The following is a 20,555-nucleotide window of genomic DNA, read 5'->3' on the forward strand; positions in this document are numbered from 1 at the left end:
GCAGTTAAACTGATACAAAATCAGATATGTTTGGTGTTGTGTATAAGGCCTTAGAATTGTCTCTTGCCCAAAACTTTGTATTGAACTGGGGAGTGTTTTACTTCAGGTTGGTGGATCAGTGAAAGCTGTAGATTTATGTCCCTTCTGTTGCCTTCTAAACCAATGCAAGTCTGCAACATTATTGCTAGTGCATAGCTGCTCAGACCCCAAGAGCTAAAGTATAACTTTTATGGGTGATCAGAAGATTAGGTTGCTCCTGATTTACAGACTGCTTGAGCCAGAGTTTATATTTGTATTGGCAATATTTACACAAGGTCTCTTGATCACAGAGGAATGAAGCATTTGATCAGATGCATAGTGGCAATGGGGACATCTGGGATGGCTTGTCCTGGGTGCCGCCATTGCTGTCACATGTCGGGGGATGGGGCATGTCAGGGGCGGTGCATTTGTGCGCAGGCAGCTCATGCCCTGGGTGCAGTTTCCCTCCCTTCGTCACTGCATTTGATGCTCTTCCCTAAATTCTGCAGAGCAAAGAGAACCATTTTTAAATTGCTTGCTCATTCTAGTCATTACATGCAAATAACAGCTGTAGGAAATGCAGAAATGTATTGTTGAAGGCTTTCACAGCCGGAATCCTTAGGGTGCTTCAGGAGAAAATGCTACTGGAACACGGCCATACAACTTGGAAAACCCACAACACCCTAATACAAAAATGCCATGCCATGAGTGAAACCAGCTCCCCTTCTTGACAGCTGGGAAAAGCACCCCCTATCTCCCTGCAGCTTGTATTGGTCTGCAAAACACAATAGTAATGTCATGAATTGTAGAAAGAAAAATGTGTGGGGAGGGGGGAATTATTCAAATCTGCTGTTCAGGTTTTATAAACTTCCAACATTTGCTCTGTTAACGTAGTGATATTGTGATTTCTATAGGCAAATACTGAATGCTTTCAGATTTAGGACACAATTCAGTCTCGGTTCTGCACATTTCAAGTTCCCTTTGAGAACTATGTATAATCTCCCCAATTGAGATCAATGAGATGTAAATTTTGTATTGTCTAAAGCTTTCATGGCCGGATTCAACTGGTTGTGGTGGGTGAAGATGCCAGCCACAGATACAGGCGAAGTGTTAGGAACAAGATCCACACAGCCTGGAAAACCCATCACAACCAGATTCAAACTTATTTATCTTTGGCTGGATTGTGTCACTAGATATATTTCCCAAACAAAGCTTTGGGTGCTTCATTCCCATACAGTGGAAACTGCATTTTTTTATCAGTTTTAAAGATTTTTTACATTTTTATTTCTTGTTAAATGCAAGAGGCCTGGAAGCTTTGTGTGTTTTATCAATAAACAAGTGTTTGGACACATTTGTAGGTTGAGCAGTTAGCACAAGGAGCAAAAACCTAGCCTACATAGGCAAAGTGCTAGGTTCAGATCTAACATCTGGCCTAAATAAATATCAGGCACTGAATACTGAAACACAATATCAACCAAGAGCAATTTTGGCAGTCCACTCCAAATTCAAAAACTGTCCACATCCAACATAAGAGGCAAACTAGTTTTCATAGGCTTTTCCTGTCCTGCAAATTGACATGAGGTTGCCGTAGAAAGCAGTGAAGTTGCCCAGTGCGCTATTTATTGTTAGTGATCAAGACCTATCAAGGCAAAGGGGGAGGTTTTGAACAACAGGACAGCCTCACTCCAAATAATTTGTCAGAGAATATAGAAAATTGGTATGCATCTTGTGAACAGACAGATCAAAGTGATCCAGTTGACAGCTCCTTCCAGAGGAAGCACCTGTCAAAAGCCAGATGTAACTGTGCAGAACCAGTACAAACCAGATAACTGACCTTCACAGTGATAGGCTAACAGATGTATAAAAGTAGAGCCTGTTCACTAGTACTCTGTCTAGGAATTTTTGGAGTTTCTGCGGAACATGCTGTCGAACTGTTTGCTGATGTTTGTATACACTGTAAATACCTGCACCTAAGACTTCTTGGAAGTAAAACTACTTCATGGTGTGGTGTTTCTTCTGCTGTGCCTAGCCTGTTGCAGCTGCACTTAGCCTGCCTCGGTAATGCAGCTTTCGCTGGATAAAGTCTACTGTGCATCATAATTCTTTACAAAAAAGGCCGAACTTCTGGGCTTAAAACTATTGTTACTTTTCACTAGAATTTGGCAATTCTGCTGAAAGCAGAGTACTCATTTTAGTCCAGCAAGACCCTACATTGTATGACTGGAGATATGCATGTGGCACTCTGATCTTCGGGGGGAGGAGGGGCTGGGGTCTTCCAATCACTGAGGCAATGAATTTAACGCAAGATTTGTCTGTTAGCGGTGTGATTCTCATGCACTGCTTTGGCATGCACCCTGCTGCATGAGGAAATCTCTAAATCAGGGCCAGAATCTCCTTGGATTCTGGCACCCTTAACATTGCATGAGCATGGGAAAAAAATACAAGTTTTGCTGGCCTAATCATCAACTTCTTTGTACTGTCCAACTGGCACTTGTTTAATGTGGATCTCCACTGTTTATTTGCTGTAGGATCTGTACAGCTGGGAACTGTGTATGTTCTGAATTGATTTTCTGATTGAAGCAGGATCAAATTAGATTACTTCAGTGTGTGGATAGGCAGATTCGTGACTGCTGTTTCAGGTCTTGTTGGAGTTGATCCATATATACCCTGTCTTATGTGGTATGAATTTTACTAGTACATTTCGCAGGATCTTGTCTACTTGGTCCATGCTTGAATATAATGCTATGTGCGATACACTGGAAGATGTAGCAGAGCTACATCTGTACTCCCCTCTTGGATCTTAAAATCCCCACCATCTTGTCTGCACTACTTCACTTCTGATGAAAGTGAAGAGGGAGAAATCTGAGACGAAGTTTTAATATTTGCATTCGTCAAGGTCATATTCCTAAGGGTGTTGTGCTAGAACTGAAAATGTTTGTTTCATACTGCTATATTTTATGACTGAGCCATAGACATATTTAGCTGGATTTGTAAAGTGTTTGGATTCTGATAATTGGCATAGGAGCTGATTAGGAATTAAGAAATTTTGCTAACCTGAACAGCTGGATACCTCATATCTAAATTCATATGAAATCTACTTGGGGGGGAGGGAGGTGATGATAGAGATGAACAATATGATAGTTACGAATAATACAACTGCTCAGGTTTAGTGATGGTATCTTGATTAGCTTGCTGTCAGTGAATAACAGTTTGTTTGTGATCCCTGGCCTGAAAGATGTCCGGTTGGGCTCAGCCAGGTCTAGAAAAAAATTGGCCGTGGCCCCCAGCCTGATGGAATGCTATCTCTGATAAGACCCAGGCCCTGTGGGATTTGATGCAGTTCCGTAGGGCCTGTAACGTTGTTCCGCCAGGTTGTTCCGCCAGGCTTATGGTTGAGGCAGCAACAGGTTAGCACTGGTTTTCCGTCAGTTTGGCCTCCCTCTCTTCCCCCCCTCCCCACTATTATACTGTCTCTGTTTTTGAATTAGGATTTTTAATGTTTTAATCTTCAAATTGTATTTTATTTATTTGATGGAAGCTCCCCCTGAGCCTGTAAGGGAAAGAATGGCATATAGATGATGATGATGATGATGATGAAGATGAAGAATAGCATTTTCTGCACTTGGGTGTGATTTACCAAGCTCAGTCCATCTGTTGTGCAGGCTAATTTAACAGAACATAACGCTGAGGAAGCCACAGGGAAGATGAAACTGATCAGGGTGCAGCCAAAGTCCAGTTTTCAAAGCAGAAAAAAAGAAAAACCCCAGATCTGCAGTCCAAAGGTGGATAGCGATACACCTTGGATGTCCGTGTTATTTTTCCCAAGGTGTTCCATTGTGTACCATATATCTACTACATGCAGGGTTGCCACTGTGTTCCAGAGTTCCCTATAGGAAGCCTGCATCCTGTAGGGACATGGTACATCACTTTTCCATTTCAGGATTTCTGCTTTTTTCCTATATTTCAGGCTGCTACAGCAGGAGATGGTGAGGCTAGCACCAGCAGAGATATTCCGAGGAGCCAGAAACTGGAACCATGGTTTGATCAGAGAAAGCATTGTGAAGAGGTGAGTGTAGCTGGACAGTTTTTGGCTATTGCTTTACTTTTTCAGAAATTCAGTATCCTGGTTACTGAACTCTTCAAATAAATGCTAGCTTTAGGATGTTAGAGGCTGCCTTGAAAGAACAGAATAGTTACTTAAAATCAGTATGTTAGATATACACACACTATCTCATAGCTTCTTGGTCCTCATTGCTCCATTCTGGTTACCAGGTCACAGTGATAGCAGTGACAGCAGATGCTACAACTAGCCGAATTCTCCTGCCTGTAACAGCACTGTAGAGACAGCAAACCTTTGTGTCCTTGGTTGTCTGACTGAAAGTCCCCTCCTGGCTTCCTGGCCTCCTCAGTTCATTCCATTTAATGGTCCATTACGCTTTCCAGATGTACTCCAGTTATGCTTTCTCCTCTTTTATTCCATGTATTCTCCTGCATTCTCCTCTTCCATTCCATGCCTTCTGTGTTTCACCAGGCCTTAGTGGGATGAATGACAATGGGACTAAACTGATGATTGGTCAAATATCCTCAATTTACTACTAGTCATGTATCCATACAAGGACCCCGGTTCATACCAAAGTCATATTTTTACTCCTATGAATTCTTTTTGGGAGCTTAGCGGGTGGAAGGTTTTACAGGAAAGGCACTAATGTAGTCAATGCGCAAATCTTTGCCAGTTAAAAATCAGTGCTCATTTCCTCTTTTTGGCTGCTTCAATTCCAGAGGGAACCCACCCAAAGAATCACCAAAGCAAGAAAATATGAATCCTACCAAGAAGAAGGTAGGATGTTCTACAAGTTTTTTATTGCGCTGTCTTCTTTCCAAAGCAGTCCAGCACATGATTAGTGTAGAATATACCTTATTATGCAAAAATCCTTTACTGAGGCTTCAGTCATTTATACAAGAAAAAAGAGTGAACTTTACTATTCCAGTTTTTTGCTGGACCACAGAGGCTGAGACAAGCTCTGAGCATGCCCAGCATATCTGTGCATGGAGCCAGTGTAGGGAGAGAAGGGGCATATGAGCAAGCATGTTGTAGGTCCTGGCCCTGCAACTATGATGGCCCTCCCGAGACAACTTCCTGCCTCTGCTCTCCTCAAACTTTTCTTTGATCAAAACCAAATGGATTCAAAACAGGCTACGCATTCCTAAAAAATAGGGGTGCTACTGAATGCTTTTTTAAATTGATGTAGATCAGGGTTGTGCAAACCTCTCCAATAATGTTTTATCACCTATGTCAGGCAAAGCAGTTGGCACCCTATCTTTCCTAGTCTAATGTAGCTACAGTGATCCATGTGACAGTCACCTCTAGGCTAGTCTATTGCAGTTTGCTCTATTCAGGGCTACCCTTGCATCTACTTTGGAAGCGCCAACTGTGGATTCTGTGATCACAGAAGTTGTCAGACAATTTTTCTGTTGTTGTACAGTTGGGTGGAGATCAAGGAATGTTCATGAAGAATGTTCACAAAGACATCTAATTCCCCCAAGTTTTGTAAGAGTAAGATGAAGTGCTGCTTGTGTTCTGGTTTTTTTGTATTTCTGTTGTAACTGCTTGGGAGTGGGGGCTTGTGGCTGAAGAGCAGCCTGAGAAATACAAGTAAATAAATACAATAAATGTTTCTGCAGAAGATGCCGGTGGTTGCAGATACAGCTCAAATGAGCTTGATATTCAAAGCTCAACTTATTGCAACCCTCCTACACAGTGTGTAACAGACTTCTCTCTGTGATACACCTCTGAAGATGCCAGCTACAGATGCAGGCGAAACGTTAGGAACAAGATCCACCAGACCATGGCCACACAGCCCGGAAAACCCACCAGAACCACTCCTAAGCAGATTTTATCAGACATTTAGATTCTAATGCTTGTGGGTTTGACTTTCTCGTGACCATTCTAATTCAGGCAGTAAAGTTGTTGGTCAAGTATCAGATGTTATCTGTGCAGCCCACACGAAACTGATTTTGACATCACTAGAGTCTGGGCAGCAGGCTTTAAATCACAGGCAGAGCATTTACATAGCCAATGCAAATGCATCGGGTAAGGGGAGTGTTGCATTTGCTTTTGCGATAGTATATAATATTTTTAAAAAATGCTGTCCAAAGATGTCAATTCAGAATGTTTCATTCCGATCACTGGCGCCGTTTAGTTATATTTGGAATTTGAACAATGGAGAAATGAAAGAGCCAGACTCCCAACACCTGTTTCTTCCAGTCTGTAATCTTGATTGCAGGTCTACCCTGGTCTCACCTGTCTCCTGTGCCTTTCCCTTATATAACCTGAAAAGGGGCACAAGCCTTCCCTTCTTGTAGCACCAGTAAACCATTGTATGGAATACAGGAAAGGCCTCATGTAAAGAAAACCAAAAAAGCAAAGCAAAACACATCTGCCACACAAGCAAAACAGATGTTATGATACTTGTACATGCTTGAGTAGTATCTAAAAGATGAATTAACCAATAAATTCCAGAACAGGATCGCCCACTAAAGAGTTCTTACTAGTGAATCTACTGCCTGTACAAACATTTCCCTAGTAAAGAAGTTGTTTGGCATCAGGTGCGCTGATTCCATGCATCTGGAATTCACAAGGTACACAAGCCAGAGTAGTAGTTGTTGCAGCAAAAGCAAACAGATTTCTTGGAGCTCCTTCTTGACAAGACAGATTTGTATTCTAACATAAGCTTCTGAGGGCTATAATGTTCCAGCTCCCATTCACTGTTCCCTCACTTATATCCAGTATTATCTTAATTTTCCTGAGCATCAGTTCCTCTCATTCCGTTCTAGTTCTGCACAGTCCTCTTACCAGTTTTGAACATTGCCACTTGGCAACAGCTTAACCTTAGACTATAAAGGCATAGCCTGGTTGTGTTTGCATCAGTTACAGAATGTGAAAGTCTGGACTGTAGGAGATATAATCAAGGCTCCCTGTATCTAATTTGAAAGTTATTCTGGTGGCTTTCTTATACTTGTAGATGGCCATGTGTTTTGGTGACTTCCATATATAGAACTATGGATTGCTGCTGGCACCTATTGCATTCGTTTTTACTCACTCTGAGCCTCTCTCAGTCTAGTTTGTGCCCATGGTCATTAAGGTCCACGGTGAAGATGGACCCCACTTTTGGAAAGCGATTTGATTTTGACATTCCTGTACTGATGTGGAAGCAGCACTTCACCCCAGAGACTTGGGACCGGCTGAAGGAACGCAACGTCCCCTATGGCTGGCGTGGGTTGTCCTATGGAGGTAATAGGTTGGGACAGGATGGTTCACAATTATGGATGTGTGAGGCTGTCATTCAGTGGGTGATGTTGTATGAATGTGCCTTGATACGATTGTTTAGCCCCAAGCCATGCTGTCATGGAGCTGTTCCCAGAAGCACAGGTTGTTGTCATAAACACAGTGAGAAGCCAGTGGTGCCAAGAGGTCATTCAGAAACATGAGTTTGAGCCCAGTGACTGCCCAGTGATTTTTCAGTGACTCTGAGGACAGTAATGTTTTTAATGCAAGGTTGTTGTATACCCTTTTATTTAAAAGCACATTTATTAATCAAAACACATACATTGTATTGTTGAAGGCCGGAATCACTGGGGTGCTGTGTGGTTTCTGGGCTGTATGGCCATGTTCTAGCAGCATTCTCTCCTGAGGTTTCGCCTGCATCTGTGGCTGACATCCTCTGAAGATGCCAGCTACAGATGCAGGCGAAATGTCAGGAGAGAATGCTGCTAGAACACGGCCATACAACCCGGAAACCACACAGCACCCCAAAACACATACAGTTGGTAGACGTATTAAAGGACCTGCAGTGTTTTGTTTCTCTAGTGTTTAATCCATTGTTGTTTATATATGTTTCTCAGTGGATCACTCCTTTGAGAATATGCAGACTTCCAAAGGTCCAGTAGTACATAAAAGAAAACAGAGGTGGCCAGTCAGAACTGTCCTTGACCCAGAAATGTAGCCTTTCTCTCCTACTAAATACAGCCTTGTTAAGCTCCCCATTCCTATATTATTTCTGAATGAACTTCCTCCATTCTCCCTTACTGAAAGCTATAATGTGGAGAAGCAGCTAGGGTTCTCAGATGCAGATTCAACAGTCAAGGCAAAGCTTTTAAATAAGCAATTTCTTGCTGGTGTAGAGGAAACAGTAGGGCAGTGATGGCGAACGTTTTTGAGACCAAGTGCCCAAACTGCAACCCAAAACCCACTTATTTATCACAAAGTGCCAGCATGGCAATTTAACCTGAATACTGAGGTTTTAGTTAAGAAAAAATGGTTGGCTCTGAGGCGTGCGTTACACGGGAGTAAGCTTGGTGGTAGTTGTTGGCTTTGCCTTGAAGCAGCCGTGCAACTCTTCGAGCGGGTGAATCACGACCCTAGGAGGGTTTGCTCAGAAGCAAGCCCCATTGCCAGCGATTGAGCTTACTCCCAGGTAAAGGATCGCGCTTTAGTTCTTCGCATGAAAATCAGTGGGGTTTAAAAGCGCTTAACGGGGTTACGTACACTACTTCCCCAAAACTAGGTCTTAGGTTTAATGCTAATAATCGAGCCCAGTGGCCCAGGCCAGCCTAGATGTGTGTGTGGGGGGGCAACTCTGTTTGCGCGTACCCACAGAGAGGGCTCTGAGTGCCACCTCTGGCACCCGTGCCATAGGTTTGCCACCACTGCAGTAGGGGATAAGAATTCAAACAGGCCTGTTAAAAATTTAAAGCCCTCTTTCTGTACATGTGAAAGTCCTATTCTTCAGTAGAAATACTGTGAAGGACAATAGTCTTTATACCTGGGCAAAAGGCTTGGTTTGGATAACCTACTGAACGGAAAATCTGGCACTGGGGCAGTGCCCAGACTGCCCCCCCCCCCACGGTGGCACCTCCTGGGGCCAGCAATACTTACCTCTGGAGGCTGGAAGGGAGACTTTACTACTGTCATCACACCGACCAACTCAGGAACTAACCATGCAGCCCCCAGGAGTCCTGGGCTGCCAGGCAGACCACAGCACCAAGGTGATGGACAATCATTTACCAAGCTTTTGGCGGGAGGTGGTCAATAATTCACCAAGCTTGCCAGAGTCCAAAAAGCTTGCATCAGGGGCCCAGATCAGACAGGAGAGGGGGAAGGAGAGAGAGCGAGGTCAACACACTGAGGAGAAGGTGCAAGCGAAGTGTGCCGCTAAGCTCCCAAGTCAACACTGAGGCTGGCAGAGGAGACAGCAAAGACCGAGTTGATGGAGGGGGAAGATGGGGGCATAAAGGGGGAGTCTGGATGTGAGAACGACATTAACCAATGAGTTCCTAGGACAGTGAGGAAAAGGTATTTATTTATTTGTTTGTTTGTTTGTTTGTTTGTTTCATTTATAATCTACCTTTTCCCCTGGTGAGGAACAAAAGTAGCTTATAACATTCTCTTCTCCACCATTTCAACCTCCCAACTACCCTGTGAGCCGTGGTGGTGAACTTTTGGCACTCCAGATGTTATGGACTACAATTCCCATCAGCCCCTGCCAGCATGGCCAATTGGTGATTCAAATCTGCATCTACTAGATCCTAGTCTAACACACTGAGCACTATATCAAGCTACATCAATCACAAAGTGATTAAGTTGACCCAATGGGAGAAGACTTTCCCATAATGCAGTGAGAGAAGAATGCATCCTTTCTGTAGTGGAGCATGTTCAGATTTCTGAACACCTAGATAACATAACCATGACCTCATCTTAATCAATAGTAGATCAGGAAGTTAACACCCTAGGAGGTACAACTCCTGTCTACTCAGAAATTCTGCATTGCCCAGGGATTACCTGAGATATCTCTTGTTGCTAGAGACTTGAGAAATTACATAGAGCTCATGTTAGTGGACATGCAGTACTTCTGCAGATAAATTAGTCTCGGAGTCAGAGAAACATTTTAGATTCACAAGAATTGGTGGGTAAACACACCTTCTTCTGGAGAATCTTTATGTCTTGAGAAGACCTGTTTGCCAAAGCAAAGGTCAAGCACCCTCCTGCAATCTACCTAATCAAAACTGTGATAGTCAGGATTGTCATATGCATGGGGCAAGTTGGGCTCTGAATTCAGTTCAAGCATCAGCTCCTCTTCCACATGAACAGTCTGAAGTCCAGGGAGATAACTATTGTCTGTAAGAACCAGACAGCTCTTCTGCAGTTGTGGCCAGAGTTCATGTCCTTGCTTTAGCCTCACTTGATGTCTCCCCTGAGCCAGTTGCTCTACAGCTGCCCATGTGACCAGCTTCATGGGGACTCCTCCATCCAGATGCAAGATGGCTAGTGAAAATGTGTGGTCATTTGTATGGCTCTTTTCTCCCTTCCCTTTCACACATTCTGAAGGTTGAAGTTTCCAGTGCACACATGCAGCGGGTGGGGGTTGTCCTGGAGGAAGGGAAATAAAAGCATGTGAGTAGAAGAGGGAAGGGAGAGTGAGGAAAGACTCCATCTGCTTTGCAGTAGCAACCAAAAGTGTTCTAAATTTTATTTTATTTTAATTTGGTAGAAATGCTCAGAATGGCAAGTGTCATGATTTTTTTCATGGCATCCCTAGTATGTGGTTTCTCTTTAAAGACCTAGATCTGGAGGGAGGATTGTATTTGCAAATGTCGGTATCAACATCTTATGACGTTGCCTGAATAAAAGGTCCCAGTGTCTATTGTGGTGATTGACCTGAACCAAAAGGTTCTTTGTCACAATTTGCTCCATTGTTGTTGCTGGACGTTGGCAGCTGGGGAATGTCTCACTTCCTTCCCCACACCCTGCCTTCTTTGTTTGCCGATGGCACTGACTGCCTGGCCAGCTAATGTCCTGCATTTGTATGAGAGGGAGGAGGATGACGTGGAAGCAGAGGGAGAGATGCCAGAGCGTGGGAAATGCTTGCTGGAGAAAGTCCTTGCTGGATGGAGATGTGAGATGGTGCCTGGAGAATACTTGGGCACAGAACTTTTGTCCTGGCAAACAGTCTTTCACAGGATTACTGCTACCTTTCTTGAGCACAGAGGTCTGCAGCTAGCCATCTAGGAAAGGGTGGGAAATTCTGCCTGGAGCCAAGAGAAAGGAAGGAAAATTTAGCAAGGAAAATTTAGCAAGACATTTTCAGTTCTTTTATTTGCTGGAGCCTCTGTGTACAATTGCCATCAAGACACACCAGAGGCGTATCTAGGAAAAATGTGGCCCGGTGCAAAATCTTGAGTTTTCTGCCGCTGCCCTGTATGGGTGGCCGCCCTTTCCCACCATGACCAAACAATTTTTTTTTTTTGCACCAGGTCTTGAAGTCAGTGTATGGACCCCGGGGGAAGGAGGAGGGGTGTGGGAGGCGATTTTCCACCCCCACCCCCCGTGACTAAATGGCTGCAGCCCGGGGACATTTGACCCCATATGTCCCCCTGGGCAGTACGCCCCTGAGACACACCCAATTCAAGGTCAAACCACCAAGGGGCTTTTAAGGCAAGTGAGAAGCGGAGGTGGTTTACCACTGCCTTCCTTTGCAGAGCCTTCCTTGGTGGTCTGCAGACCCTGTGAGTTTTCAGGATCTGATGGGATTGGGCTTAACCATGCTGCCTTCCCTCCTGCAGCATTTCTGAATCTTTCTAATTTCAGAATCAATCTTTTACATTTAGAAATGGCCCGCAAACAGTTTTTTTACTGAAAAGTCTTTGTTAATTCTTCAGAATTATCTGGGTTTTTAACAGAGTTACTCCCTCCACCCCCGATAAAAATGCAGAATGGTATATTAGGAGGACAAAAGTAAACCCAGCTTTGTCCTGTGTGGCCCCCTCCTGCTTCTTAGTGCTTTCATCATGCCTAATCCCAAATTGGTGGTTTCCTCTCCTTGTTTTTGTGGCCTCTTGTTCTTGGTTCCTGTGTTCTAATGCCTTGCATCCATTTGCCTTGATCTGCAGTTATCGCTCGTTCGGTGCAGCTCCTCAATGACTCTGTCAACAGCAGGCTCTTTACCATGACGAGGCCCCCCAACAGCTGCATCCGCTGTGCTGTGGTGGGCAATGGGGGAATTCTGAATGGATCCCACCAAGGAAAGGACATAGATGCTCATGACTTTGTCTTCAGGTACAAAGAGGCTGACAACCCATACCTTTGGGAAGGGACACAAGCTCATTTGGGGATTAGCTAGTATTGTGTTGTTTGGTGGGGAGTGCTCTGATGCTGAAACATTAATCATTGTGCTTAGCCATGGACAGGATTTTTCTTCCAATTAGGCTGGCTAGTTGCTACACAAGAGGGCAGTCTTTGTGACCTTTACCAAAATTTCAGAATGGGGCCCTGGAATCACTGTCACCCATACTGTCAGCCCCCTGCTGGACCAAGCAGAGAGTAATTGTCACCTGATGTGCCGTTGGTGGGAGCCATGGCTGCCACCAACCTACTTCCTGTGCTGCAGAGAGGGTACCCCCAGGCAACAGAGGCGTACCGGGACCAAATGGCGCCTGGTGGCAAAAATCCCTCCAGGCGCCCCTCGCAAGTAAACGTGCCTTGTTCGTGAGTAAACCCCACTTACTCATGAGTAAGCCACACTTACTCACGAGTTGGGCTCCAGCCTCTCTTCGCTGCCTGCAAGCTGGGGAGCAAGTTTCCCTTGGCCCTTTGCTTGCAGGCAGGGAGGGGGCAGCAGCAGCAGCTCCCAGTTCTTCCCTCGGCAGCTGGGAAATGCAGGACTGGGAGCTCCCTGGGTGACTCTGTTTGGTCACCGGTGGGGGGGGGGGGGTTTGACCAAAAGGCATGCGCCCGGGGACATGGGGTACCCCATGTCCCTATAGCCATACGCCACTGCCAGGCAAGCAGTCTTTTCATATTTTTCCTCTGTCATATTCTTCTTTCCAGTAAGTGAGGCCTCTCACAGCACAGAGCCTGGGGCATCAGACCCTGTTGCCCATTGGCTAAAACTGCTCTTGATTAATGTTTGCTTGTTTCTGATTTTCCTCTCTAGGGAGCTGCCTTGTTTTTGCCATTTTTTGTATTTTTTCCCTATATTCCTGTACCTTCGGTAATATATATGATGGACTGGTTGTTGACTTCTTGGGATGTCCTCTAGTCTGGAAGGTGTGGTCATTCATGGATTGTTTAGAGTAAGAAGATACTGCATCTTTTATAGAATTGCACTAAGACGTTAAAATCGTATGGTTCTTAATCCTAGCTAGATTTCATTACAGTTTGATGAGAGATGGGGGATTTCCATCTGTGGGATTGCAGCATTCGTACAAGTGGAACCCCTTGTGAGGATAGAAGAAAGGTTACAAAATCTTGTGAATCCCTGTTCTAGTACTTGCGAACCAAAACATTTGAACCTTGTGCATATACTGAGGAATGCCATGTAGTTCATCTACTGATGAATAGCAATGTATTCCTCAGAGTGTGTGACCCTCTTTTCCTCTCGCAGGCTCAATGGGGCAGTGATCAAAGGCTTTGAGAAAGATGTGGGGACAAAGACCTCCTTCTATGGTTTCACAGTAAACACCATGAAGAATTCTCTTATTGCTTATGCAGAATATGGCTTCACCCAGATACCACAGGGCAAGGTATATATACAACCTTATTGGGGTTCCTCTTCTCTGTCCATATGTGCAGCCTTTTGACAACATAGCACTTCAGGCTATTGTGGCTTTTACCACACAGTGTTTTTGAATGGAAAATGCAAGCAGCTTTGTGTATATAATGGCCCCCATACAATCTTTCTTGAGATCTTGAAGAAAGAAAGAAGAGTAGTAGGAATGTGGGGGTGATAGTGGAGTTTGGGCAAGTAGGAAACTGATCCCCATTGTTCAAAGAATCCTTCATAATCAGTTGGGAATCCAGTTACATTCATGTTTCACTGTCGCAGACAGAAATAAAGTATGTAACAGTACATCAGTCTGATATTTCTGTTTTGTTTGCATTCCCTCCTAACATGGCTGCAGGACATACGGTACATTTTCATTCCCTCAGATATACGCGATTACCTCATGATCAGATCTGCTGCGTTGGGCATCCCTGTTCCAGAAGGCTCTGACAAAGGGGATGAGTAAGTACTGTTCTTTTTCTGCAGCTGTTTCAACCATCATGCCTTTCTTGAGCAGTTCCAGAGCAGACCCAGCCTGAATGTCAGTAATGCAAAGAACTGTGGGTTGGCATCCTTGGGGTTATGTCTTTGCCTTACCCTTTCTCTTCAGCTTTCACGTGCCTGTTCTCTCAAATCCTGAAGGCTTACCTGAGAGACAACCTTGAAACTGGTGAGCTAGCCACACAGTGGAAATATTTTCTGACAGGCGACCCCTGCTCTGAAACATTATCACTTTATCTTGTTCCCTCAAAATTACATTTGTGATACTTATGGAATATTTGCCTTGCTTTGCATTTGTTCCCACAAATGTAGCTTTATTATTTCTACATCTTAATTATGCTAGATTAGTAATTATGGGTATGAATATTACCTTATTTTGCCTTTGTTACACATGCCTGTCATGTTTAATCTTGAAAAATTTATAAATTTAAAAAACCCTTTTTTGTTCATACCTCTGATTTTGGATATTGCAAACATATACCCATCCATGTGCCTGAAGAATAATGGGGAAAGTGAAGGTTGGGACCAGGGGTCTGCAACCTGCGGCTCTCCAGATGTTCATGGACTGATCCAGGGGCTGATGAGAATTGTAGTCCATGAACATCTGGAGAGCCGCAGGTTGCAGACCCCTGGCTGGGACCATGAAGCTCAGCGAAGTGATAGATTTTGGGCGCAATTCAACATTATCCAGCTTCACTGATTGAATTTAATATTATAGTAATATTGGTCCTGTTTCTTCACCTAAGGAAGCTTCACTTTTATTTTCTGTCTCGAGTACCAAAATGTCTTGGATGCTGTCTTGAAATCTATATGTATCATTGGTTTATTCAAGATCTGACATCCAGATGCCTAACAACAGAGTACCATTGTTTTACATAAATTCTCAATTTCTTCCTCAGTCATGGGATCAGTTGAGAGCTGTCTGATTGCTTCTGACTGAAAGCCATTTTTGTCTGATCTCTTAATGCAGGCCACAGAAATACTTTGGATCTGAAAAATCTGCAGACAAATTCAAGCTGCTGCACCCAGACTTCCTGCACTATCTAACAGAGAGGTATTACTTTCCCCTTTAAGCAAAGTCTATGTTTATATCTGACACAAATGTTCATTAAATAGATAAAATAGATTAGTTGTGCCTTTTACATTAAGAGGAAAAGGGTACTCATATTTATAAATTGTGTAAGCAGAATGTATAAGGATGTCACTGTACACTGATAGCAATGCTTGGAATTTTAGGCGTGGATTGAGCTAAGCTCTGGGTGCATGAGACACAAGCCCATGACGCTTGGAACACTTACCTCGAAGCTGTTCTCTGCGCAGTGGTGGGCTCTGCTCAGATTTCTCTGTTTATATGCGAGTAGTAGGAAAGTGGGGGTGATAGTGGGTGAGGCAGCTGCTTGCAAGTCTCAGAGGGGCCTCTGGTTTTATCCTGGTTCTCTTAACTCCACCCATCAGCAGCTTTAAAGTTACAGAGGGGGACAAGGGGGAAGCTTCAGGGAACCTGTCAACTGAGGCTGTGCTGAAGATGTGCTTGTGAAGCTGTGCTCGATCTCTTATCAGTGCACTGAGGGAAGCAGAAAGGAACCAACATCATGAAAGGGTGGGTGGGGGGAGGCGTACAAAGTGCTGTGAAGGAGTGGCTAGCCATGGGCTGAGAGAAGATGTCCAGGGCAAAGGTGTGCCACTGGCAAATCTGTCCCGCTCTGTTGGCGAAGCAAAAATTAAAATCATGCTAGAGGTGGTCTTGCTTGGCATGGACAGAATGAAAAGTGAAAGCGGGGCTTGAGAAAATACACCTGTACAAGAAATCTTTCTGCAACAGACATTTGCCCCCACCGTGCACTGAGCACATTGTGCATCATTGTTCAAGGAGTAATTTGTGTGGTTGGATGAGGTGTGTAAAAATCTTTGCCTTTGAGAACTAGAAACCCCCTTTATGTCCTGCATGGTTTCTGAGAGCCAGTTCAAATGTGTGAGACATGGTACTGTCCTCCCACAGAATTAAGCCACTTGCCAACACACATGGGAAGATGCAATTGTTCAAAGCTGTCCCTATCTCAGAAGTTTCCTGTATGTGGAAAGCTAGCATGTCAGGAAGACTGGCAGGCTGAAAGTTTGAAATCTGCCCATTTTATGCCCCCCATCCCTTACAACTGACACAGCCAATTTTAAAACATTCTTCTAAACCAGTGGTGGAGAACCTTTGGCAGCCCCTGCCAGCATGGCCAATTGGCCACGCTGGCAGGGGCTGATTGGAATTGTAGTCCATAACATCTGGAGTGCCAAAGGTTCGCCACCATGGTTCTAAACGTTTCCACAACCTGTGAAGTTAATGCTATACACTTCTTCATCTGTTACAGGTTTTTGAGGTCTGAAATACTAAGCACTCAGTTTGGGTATCTCTACATGCCCAGCACTGGTGCCCTTATGCTTCTAACAGCTCTGCACACCTGTGACCAGGTAAGATAAGAATCGTTGTATAATCTTTCCAGTACCTGGTAATTCTGAAGCCACAGGCTTGAGATTTTTAAAATGTTCTGAGTGCCTTAGGAGAGGCCCTGCAGTTGATTTTCACTCTTGTAGATAATCATCAATTGACAGCAATATGCAGCTCCCTTATGACATTCCAGTTCCCCAGGGTGGAGTGAGGGGGAACGGCGCCTGGGGTGCCCCAGAGTGCCACGCCCCCTCCACAGCCCAGCCGTAGCACTGCCTGGGGCATAGCATGCCCTCCTCTGCCCCGTTGGCACTACTCCACTGCCAGTTCCACATGCATTTAGAACTCGCACTAGGCTGGGTTTTAAAAAATGCTATTTTTCAGGCTTGTTTGACCTGGAAAGTTTCAATTCCCTTCCCCACCCCCCACCCCCCAATATTGGCTTTTTCTGAAAATGTTCAACTTATTAACCTAAATCCCAAAAAAACCTATGAACTTATGTGGGTCTGAGAGGCAGCAGGTGGTACAGAGCAGGACCTGTGGACTTCAGAGGCAGGGACAGAGTTGAATGCTGGGCCTGGCCAGGTTGAGCCCAGTATTCAACTGCAGGCTCCAGCTCTGAAGGTAACAGTGCACTTCAGAGGCACAGCCGGCAGTAGTAGTAGAGCTGGACTCCAAATCCTCAGTGACTCCAGCCCACAGCTGAATCCGCTGGGCAGACTCTGACTCCGGCCTGGCCAGTGTCCATCACTGTTGAACCCTGTATCACGCAAGCCGCTGCCTTTGAAGTCCATGTGGACTTCAGATTTGGAGGCCCCAGTTGAACATTGGACCTGGCCAGACTGCTGATAACTGAGGGAAGGAGAAGAGGTTTTTTTTTTTTGCTTAAAGCAGTGCGGCAAACAGGGCTGAAAAATGCTCCCAAATTCAGCATTTTTGGAGATCCATTTTTATGGCTCCCTTTTATTGCTGCCTTTTTTGGGGTGACTCCCTACCCCCCCCGCCCCAAATACCAGCCCCCAACTCTTACTGTGGAAGGGTTGGGCAAGTTGCTTTTTCGCACATTCCATGGATGCATGACAAATGGAAGCACGAGATACTCTGATATCCATCTTGTGATGCTTTTAGTTGCATGGTGGTAGACAGGGCTGGGCACCATCCTATCTCTCGCTCATCCTGTCACCACTGGTTCTTTTCAGGTCAGTGCCTACGGCTTCATCACAGAGAACTACAGAAAGTTCTCCGACCACTATTATGAGCAGGAGAAAAAGCCCTTGGTGTTCTATGCCAACCATGACATGCTGTTAGAGTCTGAGCTGTGGAAGAGCTTGCACCGGGTTGGCATCATGAAGCTGTATCAGCGGTGAAGGGGGCCCCCACCCTTGGTTCTCTCAGCGTGGAAGTTTTCCTGTACCACAGGAGTCCCCCATCTGTCTTTACATAGGTTGTGGGTGAAACTGATAACCTGCAGTTTCCAAACACGAACGGGAAGCACTGGAGCAGCTGCTTGACCTGCTAGAAGAAAGATCTGTCTGTGGCTGAAAGCCAACATAGTCCAGAGACACTGCTGCAGAATCACACCATTGCCAGCTCTCTGGCTCAGAGAAGCTGGAGCTAGATAGATATAATATGGAAACAGGGACTATTTAGCAGCCCTGCTGGTGATGGCATACTTTTCATTATGCTTCTCCTTGAAGTGAGATGATTGGTCCTTGTGAAATGTTGATTCTGCCTAGTTTGGCAATTATTGGCATCACTACACTCCTCCTCCTAGGTGGTCTCTAGCTGACAGAACTCCCTGTACAATGGGGCAGAGGAGCCCTGGAGTACATTGCATTTGCTAGGAGCCCAATACTGTCTCCATGGTGTTGGCTACAAAACATTCCTTTTGTGCAGTAATAATGCAGTGAAGTAGTGGCTATGTGGCAAAACCTCAGAAAGTCTCTCTAAAGCAGCCAGCTAACTATTATGGCCCTATTGTGGGCCCACAAGTTCTGATTCTCTGATATGGATGAGTGAGTGCATGTTTGTGTGTGTGAACGAGAAGCACTGTTCCAGGTATGAGTGCAGGGTGTATGCTGAAGAGACAGCCTGATATTTTCAGCTCAGGGCCAGGCACATACTTCTTTAGTCCCAATTGTATGGGACATTTTCTTTATCAGTCCTTTTATACACACTGGGTTTTTTTCAGTGGCAGAGGGCCCCCTCCTTTTCCTCCTTTTCCCCCTGCTTAAAAACTCTGTCTTTAAAAAAAAATCCATCTGTCTTCTAAATTGGTGTTGTAGAACTTATAGAATCTTTGGGTTGATCATGTGAAACTTTCTCATTGACTGGCTCTGAAAGTGGGATGAATGAATGTTAACATCAGCGTCTCCCTTGATGACATTGGGCTCAACACCCAGGCATGGCTTCCCTCCTATAACTTGAGAATATCCTTCATACTACATCGGCATCCTATCTACCCACACTGCCTACCCTCCAGCTCAGTCTCTCGGAACCATTCGAGGGTATGAAAACCGGCCTGCTAGCAATCCCACGAAGCACAAAGTTTTTCCTTCAGATTCATTCAGTGACAAACAGGGCAGCCCCTTCTCATCGTATGGGACGACTAGCCACAACCAGTTGACTGACTACTGCAGGGCAATGTATATAATGTGCACAAAAAATGTGTGTCAAGAAATGCTGAATTATGTACAGATTGTATACATTTGTATAAATTATGCAAACTTAATAAAATTGACTATGTTTATGTAATCTATTAAAGTATTTCTGTCAAGGTAAACGTAGCAGCTCACACCAAACAAATATTAGAGGCAGTCATTCACACACAATGTCAAACAAATTAGCAATTGCTTATTGACTTTAAAAGGGGCTTGGATAGATTTATGGAGGAGAAGTCAATTTATGGCTACCAATCTTGATCCTCTTTGATCTGAGATTGCAAATGCCTTAACAGTCCAGGTGCTTGGGAGCAACAGCCGCAGAAGGCCATTGCTTTCACATCCTGCATGTGAAAGCTCCCAAAGGCACCTGGTGGGCCACTGCAAGTAGCAGAGAGCTGGACTAGATGGACTCTGGTCAGATCCAGCTGGCTTGTTCTTATGTTCTTATGACTATAATTTAGATATAAAGTCCATGTTTAGATGTCTGTGGACATCTCAGCTATTTTATAGCATACATTTTCTTTAACAGTATGAAGAAGTCCAGAATTGAAAAGGGTTTTTTTATATCTAAAAATACAACAGAGTGTAGTACATGCTCATAAGGAAATAAAACAGTAAGCACTTCCTCATTTATCTTATGTTGACCTGAATCAAGTTGATCAGAGTTTGCCATCACACCACAAAAATCAATTTGTCAAATGCTCACATCAGAACATCTTCCCCCATGATAACCTCAGAAGGCAGCGCCTGCTGGGCACATATAGCACCAGAGCCTTATCCTTATTCTTCCCTAAGTCATAATTTATACAATGCTGTTCTGGGAGCAGGGTTTGTTTGCTTATTTATGTGCACCCTCCTCCTCCTAGTCAATGAGCTCCTCTTAAGCACGACTTTTTGGTTTCAGAGACTTCACCAGATACCTACAAGCCTGTCCTTGTAGCTGTCCAAGCAAGAAACTTGTTTAGAGAAAGTAAAAGTTGGTGGGAGCTGTTGGGAGTCAAATACCACACTTGTATGGAACATACAGAGCCAGTGCAGGCACTAAAAAGCAAAAATCCATCACAAACAGTGCAATTACATTAAGTTTTCATGATGCTTAGATTGGAATAACTCTCTTGTTGCCCTGTGATCAGTATGAAACAGTATTTGCTCCCAGGCTAACTAGGGGCAAAATTAGATGTGGCAGTGTGATTCATGTACAGCAGAGGGTAAGTCCCAGCGAACTTCCTACAACTGGGGCCATTTAAAGCCAAGTGGGGGGGGGGGACTTTCCTCCAGTGCTCTCCCCAGTCTTTTCCCTCCCACTAGAAGTAGCAGCAGTGGGAGAAAATCAAAGGG

At 44.6% G+C, this 20,555-nt stretch overlaps 1 protein-coding gene across 1 annotated transcript in view; it reads left to right on the forward strand.

Moving 5' to 3' along the window:
* ST6GALNAC2 (ST6 N-acetylgalactosaminide alpha-2,6-sialyltransferase 2) overlaps positions 1 to 19,303 on the forward strand; it is a 44,607-nt gene extending 25,304 nt beyond the window's left edge. The window contains exons 2-10 of the mRNA XM_048492085.1: positions 3,986 to 4,084; positions 4,798 to 4,855; positions 7,135 to 7,309; positions 11,965 to 12,130; positions 13,458 to 13,596; positions 13,975 to 14,078; positions 15,088 to 15,171; positions 16,478 to 16,577; positions 17,754 to 19,303. Coding sequence (XP_048348042.1) covers positions 3,986 to 4,084; positions 4,798 to 4,855; positions 7,135 to 7,309; positions 11,965 to 12,130; positions 13,458 to 13,596; positions 13,975 to 14,078; positions 15,088 to 15,171; positions 16,478 to 16,577; positions 17,754 to 17,921 — 1,093 coding nt within the window. The 3' untranslated portion in view covers positions 17,922 to 19,303. The remainder of the gene's footprint in view (positions 1 to 3,985; positions 4,085 to 4,797; positions 4,856 to 7,134; positions 7,310 to 11,964; positions 12,131 to 13,457; positions 13,597 to 13,974; positions 14,079 to 15,087; positions 15,172 to 16,477; positions 16,578 to 17,753) is intronic.
* Positions 19,304 to 20,555: the final 1,252 nt, after the last annotated feature.

Source organism: Sphaerodactylus townsendi, linkage group LG03 (assembly GCF_021028975.2).
Source record: "Sphaerodactylus townsendi isolate TG3544 linkage group LG03, MPM_Stown_v2.3, whole genome shotgun sequence".
NCBI lineage: Eukaryota > Metazoa > Chordata > Lepidosauria > Squamata > Sphaerodactylidae > Sphaerodactylus > Sphaerodactylus townsendi.